Genomic DNA, 16,957 nt, shown 5'->3' with positions numbered 1-16,957 from the left:
TGGCTGCCCCCTGTTGTTGTTGTTTAGTTTCATGTGTTCATACGCTGGTAGATGTGTCAGTATTTGACCAAATACGCGTCGTCAATGTCCATCTACACACAGACAACCACACCCATGCAGCTCCAGACATCCTGGTACTTACTAGTACAGCACTTCATTGGCCTCATGTCTCTCGTAACGCACCGTCTCACACATTATCCTGCAGGGGAGAGAGGAGAGGAGGGAGGAGAGGAGGGAGGAGAGGAGAGCAGGGAGGAAACGGTCACTTTGGTTAGTTAGCAATGTTACAAAACAGGAAAAATAATGAACAGATCCAGACATTGTTGTAGTAAAGGTGTAGCTTCAAATTCTAAACCCGACCCTTTCGTGTATTTGCTGTCACACCTACAAATAGTGATTTCCTACATTTCCCAGAAGCACTTTCAGCCGCCACCAGTGACAGGCAGTGAACATCAATATCGTCTCTTATAGATATGAAGGTTTTATAAAGTCATCGTGTAGGTCGATGAGGAGCACAGTACGACAGCCCTGTGGCTGCAATGCATTGTGGTCCAATGCAGCGACTGTGGTGGTGAGTTACAACGTTACAAAGACGCCTTTCATCTTTTATTGCAACGACTCGTACCGCTTTACAGCTGCTGTAGTGACGATGCCCTCATGTGACGTACAATCTGCTTCATGTGCAAATATGGAGTTTCTTTATGTCGCGTCATATTTTCCACTGATATTCCTTATAAAACCTGGTGAGGCTGCTTCATGGTGTCATGGCTCTAAACTGTAGAAAACACTCGCTCCCATGTCCATGTAATGTTTTTAACGGCCTTTTATTTTGACATCATTCTTCATATGTGTTGCATCGTCTTTGATTCTAATCGTTGCCAAACATTTTATCATTTTTTTTTTTTTTATTGATTCTTTTATTTGTCTGTTGTTGATGAAAGGCTAAGAGACCATCACTCATTCACCGCAGCGTGAAGAGAGTTTATTTTGGGGATCTTAACAACAATTGACCGCAGAGTTACGGGACTGTTTATGCCTCTGCTCCCACAAGCGAGCGTCATTCATCCAGACTCACGTTGTGCTCCACCGCCCTCATCACTGAAATGTACTTTTCTTCTCCCCAGCTGAAGAGTGCAAAACATGAAGGATGTAAAATAACAACGGCATGAAAGCACCATCATTATTCAACCACAGATTTATCTCTCTCTCTCTCTCTCTCTCTCTCTCTCTCTCTCTCTCTCTCTCTCTCTCTCTCTCTCTCTCTCTCTCTCTCTCTCTCTCTCTCTAAATGACGGTTCACGTTTTGAAAAATCTCTGATTTTGGAATCGTGTTTCTTTTCCCACAACACGAAGCGGGAGAAAGCGTCACCGACATCAGGCTCCTCCAACACGCCTCCAGAGGAGACGACGGTGCCACAGCTCTGCAGACAGGCAGCCATAGTAAACAGAAGCTGATCAGAACACAAAAGGCTTCAGAACACAGCTGGGGGGCGGCTGCAGCCATCGCACAACGGCAAAAAAAAACATAACACAACACAATCCCGGCTGTAAAAAACACAAGTCGCTGTGAAAAAAACAGAAGAAGCACACGGGGAAAAACAACACATTCCTCTCAGATGAAAAGAGGAGCAACACAGATCTATAGCATAATCCCGTAGTTAGTGGGACGGCTGGGAATTGTGTTTTCTTTTTTTTTTTTTAAGGATGGGAAAATGAAAGTTGGCAGCAGTGGAGGACTCGTCTGTGGACCACGGGGACATTCCTCAGGATCCAAACGGGGGAGGAGGGAGAGAGGGGTTACTGTCGGGTGGGAGGCCTCTGAGAGGGGGGAGGGGAGGGAGGGGGGTCACACAGTGGAATGTTCCAGCTCGCGGGTCATGTACCGCTACATTGTTTTCCGTCGCCAGTGTAATCCACATGTATGCACACAAGGCATGCTGGGAACGGGACTTCTGACACGCAGTGTTTGGAGAGTCTGCGCCGGACGGAAGCGAGCGGGAGGCGAGCGTGATGACAGGAGCGTCAGGGAGGTCTGAATCAAACTTCAGAGATTTTGTTTTTGTTCAGACAAAGCTCGTCTTTTTAGTCTCGATTAAAAAAAAAAATAGACTATAGACAAGAGAGACTCAATATGGACCCCACACATGTGTCTTTTATCGTCTGGATGAAAGTCTGGAGTCAGATATCTCTGATTCCAACAGAAACAGCAGGAGAGAGAAACAGTCCCTGTTTACGTTCACACCTCTGACCTCAGCTAAAGAAACAACAGATCTGATCACTGAAGAGATAAACCGGTACTGACTAAACATTAATCAAGCTTAACATACCTTCACACCAATCAGGAGAACGTACTTCTACAGTCACAGTAAAAGATGGATTGCAGTCATTGTGCATTTTACTTTTTTTAGCAGCAGATTTGCTTTTTAGAGAATAAAATAATTCCAGCTGTGGTTGTCGGGGCAGAGCGGCTGCCGGATTACAAAACCAGACCAATCTCACCACCACTTGGCCGACGGCTCCGCGCTCATTTTTCCACCCCGACTACGAGCCTTCATGGAGCAGACACCGAGGAGATGTCAGCGTTTGAATTTGCATTTGAACGTCTTGCGATTGGAACGTCAAGCTCCGGGTTAATGCGCAGACACTGACCTCAGCTGGTGCTCCCGCAGGTTGGACAGGGCCTCCATCCCGTGGAGGTACGAGTAGACGATCTCCAGGTCCTGAGGAGCAGAGGAGCAGAGGAGCAGAGGAACGGTTAGACGCAGGAGCTCAGAGCTTTACAAGCTGCTACACAATCAATATTGTCACATGAAAAATGGATGAATGTGTGTGTGTGACGGTTTTCATTCACTCTGATCAACCTCTCTCCAGCCGCAGCAGGCAAATATGTGAGCTTGTGAACACAGAGAAGCATTTAGCAGATGTGTAAATAGGCAACTGTTTGCCGACAACATCAACTTCATAAGGTTATCATATACAAATACACAAAGCGGTGAGGCTGAAACGTGTCATATTTAGTCCCTGCGTGATTTAAAGCACGTTTATCGTGAATGTCGATGACGTTTCAGTCCATCGACGACCTGCTGGACGCTGCTACTCGTAAAGCGATAAAGCAGCTCGCAGAGGAGAATGAAATAAAAAAAAAGGAACTACACCACACAACTATAAACTCCCCCATTCAACGACTTCATCAAGTGACCCAGTGAGCGACTCTCAGATTGTTTGGCGTGAATCCAAGTCAGAGGTGAAACAAAGTGGCTCTCTCTGAGCGCTGGCAGCCAGGACAGCTCCTCCACTGTCTGCTGGTACCCACTGGCTCTGTGTGTGTGTGTGTGTGTGTGTGTGTGTGTGTGTGTGTGTGTGTGTGTGTGTGTCGATGCTGGTTGCAGCTACTGGGACGTCTTTGTCGGCGGAGGTAGATGTGGCGACGGCGGAGTGAAGGGACTCTTGTGTTGAGACCTCCCTCCAGACACAAACAGGCACATGAAGTCACACAGAATGGCTACCTTGTCTCCGGCCGCCGCAATCATAAGCTTATTGAAAAAAAGTGTATGAATATGTGGACCGCAGAAGCTGAATGACTCTCTCTCTCTCTCTCTCTCTCTGGTTTCCACAAAGTCGGTGTCAGTCAGTAGAAGAGAAAGTGACAGATAGAAGCTTTGGTTCGTTTAAAGGCTCAGACTATACGGTAGAAAGAAGAGAGTTCACAAGGAACCGCTCACAACAAGGTCTGTGGGTCATCTCCAGGGACCGGGTCCTGATTTAATGCACTTTATGTGACATATTCCCACTATATTCAAGAGAAGGCAGGCATCTCTACGGCCAATATCTAAAACACTAGGCGATGAATGATAAATAGTAAAACAGGAAAGAGGACAAATGTGTATTTTTGATTCTGGGGTGAACTGGCCCTTTAAAATCATAAACTGTATGAATGAAATACAAACCGCAGCATTAGACTAAAGCCTGATAAACGATCATTAGACATGTTTTTATGAATATCACGCTCTACAAAAGGAGGCATGAGGCTCCGCTGCACGTGACCGTGGATTAACAAAACAATCGGCCGTTGAGCAAACAAGTAACACGCCCAGAACCTCCGTGTTCTAAAGGTCGAGTTCAGAGGTTCCCTTTAGAAACAACCGAGTGGAAAAACACTCAGTAGCTGGAATAAGTGCACCGTGTAATTACAATAGTCAACACGCATGTGACTCAGAACCAGAGCCATATGCAGACTGGGTTACAGGAACCGCTCAGACTGGGTCTCGGGTCCCTGAACGTCAAAGTGGACTCGTTTGGGTTTTGTTCTTTATGAAGCGGACCTCTGGGCTGCCCGTTACATCACTCACACACACACACACACACACACACACACACACACACACACACACACACACACACACACACACACACACACACACACACACACACACACACACACACACACACACACACAGCGATGTCCTCACTAAGCAAACCCTGATGTTCAGAGCGTCTGTGGTGGAGGAGCAGCTGCTCAACAGAGCCCCATGTTCAGGCACACGCTGCCACCTACTGGGGGGGCCAGGGGACTGCAGGCCTCCGGTACACTTTGGGATATGGAGCGACAGTAAATGCCAAAGCACGAGACGCTACGATGAAAATGTCAAAATCATTTATGGAACGATAAGAAACGGATGCAAACTGTAGGCCAGCAAGCAATTACCTGAATATGAAGAGTCTGTGATGGTGAGCGTTTCTGATATCTATTAGACCAAATGACTAATCATGCATGAATCTACAGTTCATTTAGAAGAAGGGCCCGGACTTACAAGTATTTTTGGTTGCCTTATTCCTTCCTTAAATTAAAAACTGACACAATAACAGTATTTTGAACTAGAGATGAGACAATATGGGACAAAGAAAGCTGATTGAGGTGAATTTATACTATTGGAATAATGGAGAAAATCACCACGAGTGACTTGAAAAAGACTCTTTACTGCAATTAAAATGTTCCTTGACATAATGTGAAGTAAAGTGTTTCCAGTGTGACGTAGTTCCATTTTAAGAGTTTTAAACATAGTGATGATTATTGGGATATCATACATCATTATTTCAGTGATTACTTGTCTCTGGAGAAGATCAGAGGAACAACTCACAGATCAACTCTGACTGTGGAAAGAAGGAATTCACTTCTTCAGCAGTAATGTAATAACTAAGGCACAAGGTCGCCACTGGGGGGCAGTGCCGCGCGGTTTCTTTTCTCCTCCGCGGTGACGTCACGGCGAGCAGCGCCACTCGAACGCAGCCTCACGGGGAGAAACATGCAAAACCATCAATTGTGGCTTCAGTCTGAAATATTTCAGATGGAGCGTGTGGAAGGAATGCAGAGGACCCCGTCTCTCCCCCCGCTCACTGGGCCCTACGTCCCTCTTCTCCTCCTCTTCTTCTTCTTCTTCTCCTCCTCCTCCTCCTCCTCTTTCTGGCCTCCTTTCAGACGGCGCCAAACACAATCACCACAAAGTGCACAGGAGAGGATACGTGATGGCTTAAGGACACGGAGAGGATGAAATCACAGCAGAACCTCAACTAGTCCAGTGAAGAGTTCTGAGCTTTTCTTTTCAAGCAACTCATTTGTTTCATTTCAAACACTTTAATTATTCTCACAGCCGATTTAGACGCTTTTTTGTTTCCGAGTAGAGGGAGATCAAAAGCGGAGGGCGTTTGATCTTTCATCGTCACATCTTTGGCTGAACGCAGCACCAACAGAACCTCACGGAACACAAAACAGATCAAGAGCAGTGGGCAGCTGGAAGTAGGACACGCTGATGAAGCTACAGCCCAAACTCTGCTCGTTGTGTGTGTGTGTGTGTGTGTGTGTGTGTGTGTGTGTGTGTGTGTGTGTGTGTGTGTGTGTGTGTGTGTGTGTGTGAGAGAAGACAAAGCATGTTCACTTAAACACTGTTGGGGAGTACAGCTCCAACTCCCAGGCTGCACCAGTAACGCCGTCTAATCCCTCCTCTGATCTAATCCTTCCAGGAACACAGGTGGGCCCCCGCGGAAAAGGGGGGGGGGGGACGACATACCAAGACGCTGTTCTGGATAAAAAAACAACCTCGCGGACACAAAGCCGCTCGCGCAGACCTACGACTGACATTCCTCGCATGCCGGCTGCGTGGCGTCAACAGAAGCTCTCTGTAAACTTCCTTGTGTTATTCCACTCACCTTTATTTGTGAGACCTGAGTGGCAGCGGCGCAATGCAGCCAAACCAGTGGAGGCATTTCCTCTCCTGGATGCAGATTAAACAATAGCGGGCCTTGTGTCACACACACACACACACACACACACACACACACACACACACACACACACACACACACACACACACACACACACACACACACACACACACACACACACACACACACACACACACACACACACACACACACACACACACCGGCTAAGACGTCCTCCGGTTTCCACCCATTATGTTCCGGGCCCCGGGCCCCGTGCCAGCCTGTTTTGAGTGGCAAAGCGTTCAGTGGGCAGAGGGAGGTCAAGGAAGTTGTGATGGTTTTTTGTTTTTTTCCCCGCATTGTGTTCATTGACACTTCTAACAAGAGAGGTTTTGCTGCGATTGTGAACACGGTTTCACACGGACAGAAAGAAAAGCTCAGTGATCCGAGTCCTTATTTTAAGAAAGGATATTAAATGTTCAAAACCGTGCATTGGTACCAGAGATGCTCATGGATTAGCTCGGCGTGGATCTAAATAGGGCTGCAAGTAAACTATGTTATTAATTCATAGAATTTTAGAACAGTAGAATGTTCTTGATTAATCCATTAATTAAGATAAACATGACATTCACAATTCCTTAGAAGCCAGGCTCTATCTGACTGTCAATATGAAATGATAATCAATTAAGGACATATATGACCAAAAGAATCCTGGAACAAGAAAGTGTTTTTCATTTTGACTGGACTAAAATAAAGAACGGCTGGAGTTCAGTCTTTTCTGACACGTTGCGACATGATTTGCTAACTTGTGGTAGCAGGAATACGTTGAGTCCGGGCTGCTGTCTGACAGCTTTACCTCCAAGATAGGGCTGCAAAAAAAACAAGCGGCGCCATTATTTTCTCAATTCATCGTCTGATGGGTTTGTCTATGAAACGTCAGAGTTGTGACGTCTTTAAATTATCTGTTTGTCCCCCAACACAATGATGTAAAAAAGAAGCAAATTGACATAACTTTTAACATTCACTGAGCGTATTTACTTGATGAATGACCTAAAACTGACTAGTAGACTATGAAGAAGGGAGCTGCGACTGTAACGCAGTGTTTGTTTCTATTAACCCAGCAGCCCCGGGTCACCCTTAAGAGTGGTGAAGAAGCGCCTCTGCTTTCCTTATCTCCTAACACCTCGCCGTCTGCTGGCCCGATAGGAAGCTCTCCTCCAGTCGGGCTCCTTTCACCGGCGCACAAAGCGCTCAATCCTTTTATTCATTTAGCTCTGCTGGCGGAGTGCAGATAGCAGAGCTCTGCATGCATCCGTCACCCGCTGTAGGGACGCATCGAAGACCTTTTCAGAGACAATGGGACGCTCTGGGGGGGGGGAATTAAAGGTGAAGGACATTACCGATGACCCGAGCAGATCGACGGTCAGATCCCAATATTTCAAGACATCCGGGAGTCGAGTTTGAATCAACGATCCTCCGTTTAAGCTTCGAATCGTAACGCTGTAAACTGTAAAATAAACGGCCTTTTATGGAGCAGTAACTCGTACAGTAGAAAGGCTGATGTGTCGAGGCGTCTAGGGACTGATGCATCACGAGGGTTATGTTTTAATATATTATAGGAACGACCGATTAAGTGTTATAACCTCATAAAAGCAGACTGTTACAGTGGAGCGCTGCCCTCACCGAGTCACCCAGCAGAGTAAATCAATGACCGCGTCTCCTCTTGTCGACAACATTAACGTCTCCCGGTCGTCTGGAAGCCCTGAGCTCACCAGACCACTCGAGGAAATCCTTCCACCAGAGCTGCAAAACACGTCGTAGATCCACCTGAACGATCAGTGGAGGCGTTTTAAATCTGCATCACAACAGAGAGAGACGCAGCAAATCCTCACGTTAGAGAAAGTGAAACCAGCATAAATGACATAAATCAAAATCACAACCAATATCAAGCTGATACCGACTCAAACAGCTGGACCGGGTATCGCTATCAATGGTGCCGATCTACTCAATTCAATTCTATCTTTGTACACTATTTACGTTATAGACTAGAATTATAATCCCTGTTCATTTTGAAGATGTATTAAGCAGGTTGCTGGTGTAATATATATTATTGTAATAATACAACACTATTCAGCACAGTAGTAACTGTATGTATTTGTTGCACGACGTGGAAAGAAAGCAGATGTTTGAGTGAAGCCGGATGTTTCCTCACACGTGACATAATGATCCCGTCTCCTTCACGCGGCGAGGCAGACAGCGCATTAATCAAACTATCAGGACCGAAGGAGTTTGCATCGGTGCGATCAATCTTCGGTCTCTGAAAGAAGTGAAAAACACCATTCGTGAATGTTTTCTCTCCCTCCATACACTCGGCGGTCTGCCAACTCCACCGCTATTCGCATTGAGCCAACGGAGAGACGGACAGGAGGAGGCGAGAGAGGAACCAGCTCGGCCGCCTACTGTGAGGCATATGCACTTCTGTCAGCGAGTAAAGAACTCCTCTGAGTATTCACGCCGAGTGACGTCTCGCTGGCAACTTTTGAGCCTTCCTTTCCTGTCCGTGGTGGCGGTCGGAGCGGCGGGCCTGCGCTCCATCACCGGATTAGTTTTGGATCCTTGTGAGCTCAAGACCTAAATGAGAACAGGACGGTGGAGCGGGAAAGTGCTGATGAAGTGCACACAACTTCAGAAAAACCTCCACTTGCGAGTGAAAATAATGCAATTAAACATGCGGCACAGTAAGACCTGCAGTACTGACTGTGCTGCAGCTTCCAGCTTGCAGGAAGCTGCATTGAGGGGAGAAACAAGCGGCGTCTCTTCCAGCAGCGGGCTCATTACGCCGCCGCCGTCTAAGACGCTTACGACACGTGATCCCCGGCCGGTCTAATCACGGCGCGTTGAGCGCAGGAGGATTTGTTGTCGTTCTGTTTTTCGCAAAATAGCTGGGAAAAGCACAAATTAATCCCCCGCGACTTGGGAGCGAGGCCGACCTAGTTTTACAACAATTGGTCACTTGTCGCTGCGGGGCGAGCTCTTCTCACCGCGTACCTTCACCCCCAGAACCTCACCGCGGCCGCTCCGAGGTTAGACTCCAACAATGAGGATGTGGTATGCAAAAAGAAAACGAAATAAAGCTCATTACGGTGACATAACCACCACTGAAATATCCAATTATAACTTCTGTTATTAGCTAAAACAGAGGCTTAATACCTCAGAATTAAACGTATTAAAGCAAATTGCAACATATTTCTATTTAATCAAATGTAGCCTCCTGTAATTGGTAAAACAAATGTAAATATGTCTTCATTAACTCAGTCATTCGTTGGTTTTTGTGCAGCCCGACACCAGGCCACGATCCGGAACATTCCTCTTGGAAGTTGTGACCTTTCCAAAAGGTTCGCCTTTCTACGCCAGCGACCCCTCGTTCCGTCACGCGTCGGTATTCCTGGATCTTGTTACCGTGACAGCGGAGGGGCCCGTCTTGTGTGTCGGGCCGGGGTGAGGCGTGCATTCCTCAGATGACACTGGCTAGATAATGTCACGCACACACACGCACGCACACGCACGCGCGCGCACACACACACACACACACACACACACACACACACACACACACACACACACACACACACACACACACACACACACACACACACACACACACACACACACACACACACACACACACACACACACACACACACACACACACACGGCCTAAAGAGGCCACCTCTGCCGGGCCTGCCACCCCCTGCTGCTCGCTAACCTTTGTAAAGGTACGATACAGCAGACCGAGGGTGGAGGAGCCATCTGGGTCAACTATTAGGACCGTGCATCTGGGGGAGGGGGGCCTGCTGGGACTCAGGCAGTCCTAAAATAGACCGGGGCTGCAAGCCAACAGCTATTGTCATCATCAACTCATCCGCTAATCGTTTCCTCGATGAAACCAGTAATTGTTTAAGTATAAATCACCCCTCGTGGCTTTAAAAATGAAATGAATTTACTTTAAGTCTTTTTACACGAGAGCTGAAATCATCACTCAATTATTTGATTAGTCGACCGACGGCAAAAATGCCCAAACTAGCTAGTTATCACTAGCTAGTTATCACTAGCTAGTTATCACTAGCTTCTCAGTCCTGAGAAAGATTTTTGGGGGGTTTGGGTAGAGCTGCCAATAATCGGTCATTTTGAATTTCTTGCTTTTTTACATGTCGAGTGACTTAACTCCAAAAATGTATTATCACAGCATTTAATGCGGCGCTTTTGTTCGATTCTTTATGGAAAAACTTGTTTTTTACAAATGCAGATTAAATCGAATAGTCGACAAAATCCTGTCGGTCGACTAAGACCGTCTGTGGACGAGGACCGGGTCTCGTTTTGGGGGTGTCGGCTGGATGAAAAAGGACATCTGAAGAGGTCACCTCGGGGGTTTAGAAGATCTCAACAATCACTATTTTCTGACACGTGAAAAGATTAAACCGTGAGGAATATAGTTGTCAGTTTACAGCCATCATTTACATGACAGTACATCAAAGCACACGGCCCCTAAAAGGTCTTCTAGGGGTTCATTAGCTAAACAGCTAAATGTCATTTCCATCACACACACAAAAAAAAAAAAGTCAACCCAACCCGTCTGTTCCACGCTGGACTTTAATGCGGCTTTGCATGAAATGAAATGTCAGCCCCGTCAGCGTCTGTCTAATAACCAGCATATGGCCCAGTAACACTGTGAAGTGGGCGTCGGGGCTTAGCGGCGAGGAGGTAAACGGCCCCGCGGCCGCGTGACGAGCTAAACGGACCGCCGGGGACTCAGACGGGCCCCGCGCTGAAGGTCGGCAAGGTCACGCTGCCTACGGTGCAGTATCCGCTAATGGCAATATATTGCATTATATTGTCTGTTCAGCACAAACCGCCGCGGCGTGTCTGTATCCGTGTGCCAAGTGGGACCGAGGAGGACCAGCCCCCCCCCCCCCCCAGCCCGGAGCAGACAAAAACAGCAGCGACGGCAGTTTATTCCAAATGTGCACAACACTCATCATCATACACCTCGGGGGGGGGGGGGGGGCAGCGGTGTTCCACTGGGTGCCACTGTGTGCATGTCTGTCTCTGTTTGCGTTAGAGAGTGTGTGTGTGTGTGTGTGTGTGTGTGTGTGTGTGTGTGTGTGTGTGTGTGGTGTGTGTGTGTGTGTGTGTGTGTGTGTGTGTGTGTGTGTGTGTGTGTGCATTCCCCAGCCTTTGTTGGTACATTCCCCGTGTTAACAGGGTGGCCAGCAGCTGTCCTTGAATCTCTCTGGACACAGAGTGTGGGATCTGCCGGGTATTTTTATCCATTAGCCCGTGTGACGGAGCAGGTGGAGGCTTTGTGGGCTACGACAAGGTCACGCGGTGACGGGCGACCGCCCTGGAGCCGACACGCCGAGGTCTGAGCGGCCGCTTTACGACAGACACGGCACGCCGCGACAGCAGAGGCCTTCGCCGGCTCATTAACAAAACACTACGCTCATGAAAGGATCCAGACAGAATGTAGCTAGTGTCACATCGTCGCTCGCTGCAATTTAAAGCTATATATTGATGTGATAAAGACTGAGACGTGTTGTGCCGCTGAGACGCTGTTAAACCCATGTGCCACCTGAATGAAGTTGGCACACGCTACACAAAGCTAATTATCAGTCTAATTGGCGGTAAGCCCTTGGTGTTAACTCAACAGGTTAAGCTAGCGGCGCACATGGCCCTCTCTCCTGAACAACGCCGAATTAAGCGCCGCACAAACAACCGCGCTTCGCCAACCGCCACCTGTTCAGGAGCGCTTTGAGACGAAGATGGGACTCTTCTTCTTCTTCGCCTCGTACGTCCTCCGCTTCCACTCCTACGCCAGCTTGATGGAATTCATCAGAGTTAGTGTTACACACCCCTGAATGGCGGCGGGGCTGAAGTGGCCGGCGGAGACGAAAACAACTTCGCAGTCTCTGTTTTATTTCCCAGCGCGGTGGGGCAGCTGGTGGACCCGGCGGCCGGCTGCAGCGGGACACGGGGAGCCATGTGAAGGAGCTTAGCAGCACCTACTTGAGCCGCCTGCCAGCGGAAAACACTCGAGAACTAAAAATGCACTCGGCCTCTTGAGTCATGCAAATTAGACGCACCAGCAGCAGCAGATAGTGAGTTTTTATCAAAGTCTTTTAAAAGAAATACGCAGCAAATCAAGAGTGCATGTTTGTCTCAGCAGTAACTCGCATCAGAATGAATGCTACGGGTCAGCTGACCTCTTCAACCCATCTGCTTTGATCAGTGCAGGCAGCTGACACAGATGTTGCTTTGGAAGTGTGCGCGCGTGTGTGCGTGTGTGCGTGTGCGTGTGTGTGTGTGTGTGTGTGTGTCTCTTTAGCCCAACAGAAAATAGAGTGGTGCATTCAAACCTCCAGCAACCTCTTTGAAAGATAAAGATCACGTTATATAAAGAGTCGGCTTGAGTGTCATCGTGTCAACATATATATCTCACGGTGGAGACTGAGGAGGGTAACTCAGGCTGCGGCTCACTATCTCACTCCGATGGTGGCATGATAGCAGACCAGCAGAAGACAAACTGCCCTCTCAGGTGAGGAGGTGGAAGAGCTGCTTTGAGTTACGCAGCAAGAGAGGAAATAATTTATGAGGGGAATGAGGAAGGAGGAAGGAGCTTCTGCTCAGCATTAAGGAAGAGCTGCGCAGTAACATTTCATTATTCCGCTTAATATCAGTGTAGTTTATTTACACGGTAAGAAAAGCTCCTTTCTGGCTTGGAGCGCGTGTATCGATTACAATTCAGAAGCTGCAGCGTAAGGACGCCACGCTGCAGCACAAGGACGCCATGCTGCAGCGTAAGGACGCCATGCTGCAGCGTAAGGACGCCATGCTGCAGCGTAAGGACGCCATGCTGCAGCGTAAGGACGCCATGCTGCAGCGTAAGGACGCCATGCTGCAGCGTAAGGACGCCATGCTGCAGCGTAAGGACGCCATGCTGCAGCGTAAGGACGCCATGCTGCAGCGTCACCCTCGAGGGAGACAACGAGCCACGCCGTCCAAAAAAGTAAGAATGAACTGTCCTGCGTCCATCTGGCGCCATATTTATAATATTACTCACATAGCATTAGTCAAAGCCACACCGACACAGGATCTCACAGAGATCTAATTAGCGCCGAATGATATTTGCTGACTCGGTCACACACTATAATACCAGAGTGCCGCCACACACAGAGCAAGAAGTCACCGCCATTTTTTGTATCACCGATTTTGGCCATTTACAAAAAGGATTCTTCATCTGGAGTCGTGCTTCCGTCCCACATTCACGCTCTTTAAGCTCCGTCCTCTGGGACAGTGTGTGTCTTGAGCTGATAATGCTCCACTGTGTTATCGTCTCTAGCTGCGTTCGTCTCCTGTTTGGTGCTCAGCAGATGGGTTTGTTGAGCTTTTCCTCTGAAAACAGCTGCCTGCTGAAGGTGAGAGTAGATCACAACAGCAGAGTTGAGGCCTGGACCGCTGAAACTTAGCTATGAAGCTACGCTGAGTCATGGGGAGCTGCAGATGTGGACGTTAATCCTCTGGAAGTTCATCCCAGCGAGTGACCCGTTGTCACTGGACACATAGTTATGATAAGAGATATCGATTATAGACGTTTAACGTGTGAAATGGTTGCGTCTACCTCGTCTTTAGAGCCCGCAGCCTTTACCACAACAACGGCTCAGAGCGTATATATTCATATTCAACGGAGGACTCTGACCGATACCGGCCACAAAGAGACTCTCTCAGCTCCGTCACTGAACCTCATCGTAGCAGGTCCGCACCCGGGAACAAAGCCAACTGTCCGGCCGAATGAAAGCCGCTCCGCCTCGCCCAAACAAAGGGCCTCAAAGAGGGGCCGCCGTCCCCAACGTTACGCAACGCCGCGTAAAAGATCAATTCACGGGAGCTCGGAGCGAAAAAAAACGAGGAGCAAAAAGGGTAGGAGTGGATGAAATGGGACGGGGATGTGCTGTAATCTTTCCTGGGGGGTGGGGGGGGGGGGGGGGTGGCTTGCTTGGTGTCCTAAATGATCCCAAAATGCTTGGTTCCAGCCCCCCCCCCCCTCTCCTCTTTCTTCTGTCCAATTAACTTGACACAAATAGAAGCCAAAGGCTGGAGGAGGGTTACTAAAAATCCCCCAGAGTTCCACAATGGGAGAAAAATAACACGGACTCCTGACCTCCGCCCGGGTTCAACACCGACTGCATCGGTTCGGTCCGTGTCCTCGACTGTACGGCCATTAATCTCATTGAAACACTTATGGAATTCAATAATCTTTTAAAAAAAGAATATCTGTGCCGCTTTCGCTCGCGGCCTTCTGCATGAAGTGATTCCAGCATTGCAATGCTGCGCTGGCTGCTGCTGGTTGCTAGGGAACAACCGGAGAGAAACTCTTTCAATACCAGAGCCGCTTTCACAAGAGCCAGATTTCTCTTTTGGGGCCTCGAGGCATCCAAAAAAAAAAAATCCCTGATCACCAGAGTTAGAAATGTCAAGTTAAATGTCCTGTTTAGTAACCATCACTTTAAAGCAGAACCCATGTAAGGAAAAGGACGTGTTCCCCGGGAGCTGGGAGGGAGCCAGCAGCTCGTTGGTATCCAGACGACATTGTCATCCATGCTCTTCGTGGTTTTGGCACGACGGTGGAGCGGGGGGGGGGGGGGGGGGTCTAGTACCCGCATGTGTTAGGTGTGACTCCTCACCTTTTTCATCTCAAAGGCTGCAATTGTCACACTGTAGACCTTCCACCCCAAAGACAAGGACAGACAAGGACAGTGTTGTTTGCAAAAGCAAGTGATGGAAAAAAACAACCCCACTTTGGATAATGTGAGAGGGAACATCTGGTGAGCTGCCAGCTCAGGTCACAAGCGCTACGAGGAGATAGCGGTGCTATTGAGTGCCACTGAAAGCACATGCAGCCAGCGACGCCCGCACACGAAAGCAACGGATAATAACTCAAAAGTACAATTTTGAACCTTCCGTTATTTTGTTGTCGTTGAAAGGAGTTCAAGGCAGAACCATCCCGAAAGGCCCGCAGAACCCGAGAGACGCGCGACTCGGCACCTCTCCGTTCTTTTTTGCGCGTCGGGGATCTGTGCCGCGGCGGCTCGCCGCGTCTTGAATGGGAGCGCTTCCTGTTTACGCGGAGTCGCCGTATGATCCCACCCAAGGCCTTTCACTTCACGCAAGACGAAAATAGGCCTCCGCTCCAGACGGACGGGGGGTTTCAGCCGATATCCTGAGGATGTTTTACAAAAGAAGCACGGAGAACCATTGTGATCGTTTAGGGTTTTCCCTTTCCTCGGCATTACATAAGCAAGTCAAAGGAACCACACTGCACACGCTTCTGTTTCCTCTTCATTTCACTTCTTTATGAGATTGTGTATTTTTTTTATCTCGTTTATTTTAATGCTAGATTTATTGTAATTTCTATTTGCTATTGTTTAAATCTTGTGTTATGGATATTTCCTTAGAAAGTCACGATTACAATGAAAAGAGGGCTCTTATGCTTAGCCAGTAAGAAGAACATTTTTCAGAATAAAATGCCATATGAGAGCAAGAACACTTAAAATTCTCTAAAGTATGGAATCAATTAATTCAGTATCTCTCCTTTCTAAAAAAAGAGTTTGTTCTCTCGCAATTATGAACCTTTTTTCATCTGCTGCTCTATAATTTTAAAATGAAGATGTTAGACAGTAACTCGTGGGTTACTGGACAATAATAAAAGTCTTTGTTTAGGTCTGCTTGGCATGAGTACAGCTGCAGCGGGTACAGTTTAGCTTAAACAGCCATCCCCAGTGCAGCGACTCAAGTAATCGGTGTGATTTTAAGCGCTTTTGACAAGCAGGAGCTGCTCCTAACAGGGCGTCATTGTGTCGGCTCTCACTCGCCGGCGGATCGAAAGCAGCCGAGCCTGTAGGGACAAACGCATGAACGGCTCGCATCTTTCCCTCCAATTATAATCAAACACGGTCTTCATGCAGCCCAATAACAACACAGCCGCAGGCAGTCAGGCCTGCACAGGTGGACGGCAAAACAAAAAGGGCGTCACGTGAGAAGGCGGTCCCCAGCGTGAGTCGCACAGGTCATGTGACTCAGTCAAACAACGTCAGGCTCCTTCATTGTCATTCTGCAACACGGGGGTCGCCCAACTAAACGTGGTTGTATCAGAGCGGTGCAACCTTTAGTCTCCTCTAGGATGTGGCACAGTGGAAACAATCACTTTATTAATCTTTCATATATTTGTCAATGCCGCCAAAGCTCACTGGTGATATTCAGAGCGGCAAAACCATCATCTCTCAACTACAAATATGTACCGAGAACAACACAACCTGTTGAAACACTTTTCACGTCACTGAAGCTGCAACAATGTTGAAATGTCACAAGAAAAGAAATGTGAATTATCCGCGTTACCGTCAGCTGGAGCGAATAAACCGACTCAAACTTAAACTTTGTTTATGTTCATTTAAAAGGTAAGTATGTAGAAAAGCCAAACGTATTATTACCCATTGGTTAAACACTTCATAATAAGCGTTCACGAATTATAAATATAATATAAAAATGTGTGAATGTTGGATCTTTAGTCAGTCACAGTGGACTCATTTCCACTCACTCCACACTGAATATGTAAATTATATTTTTTCTTCCGGGCGTCGGCCATCGTTCACCGTCCAATCGCGTCTCATCGTCTCGACTTCGCACA

General features: G+C 47.9%; 1 protein-coding gene across 1 annotated transcript in view; it reads right to left on the bottom strand.

Annotated features, from left to right (window-relative positions):
• The window catches only part of rapgef2b (Rap guanine nucleotide exchange factor 2b), a 56,575-nt gene that overhangs the window by 29,994 nt on the left and 9,624 nt on the right, over positions 1-16,957 (bottom strand). Inside the window, exons 2-3 of the mRNA XM_068715483.1 lie at positions 2,650-2,720; positions 143-199 (exon numbers count right to left, since the gene is read on the bottom strand). Of these exons, the coding sequence (XP_068571584.1) occupies positions 143-199; positions 2,650-2,720 (128 nt within the window). The remainder of the gene's footprint in view (positions 1-142; positions 200-2,649; positions 2,721-16,957) is intronic.

Source organism: Cebidichthys violaceus, unplaced genomic scaffold (genome assembly GCF_023349555.1).
Source record: "Cebidichthys violaceus isolate CVI_PGR_0920_01 unplaced genomic scaffold, fCebVio1.0.p SCAF_2, whole genome shotgun sequence".
Lineage (NCBI taxonomy): Eukaryota > Metazoa > Chordata > Actinopteri > Perciformes > Stichaeidae > Cebidichthys > Cebidichthys violaceus.
Note: the sequence above shows the minus strand (reverse complement) of the source record. Positions and strands in the feature narration are given on the sequence as shown.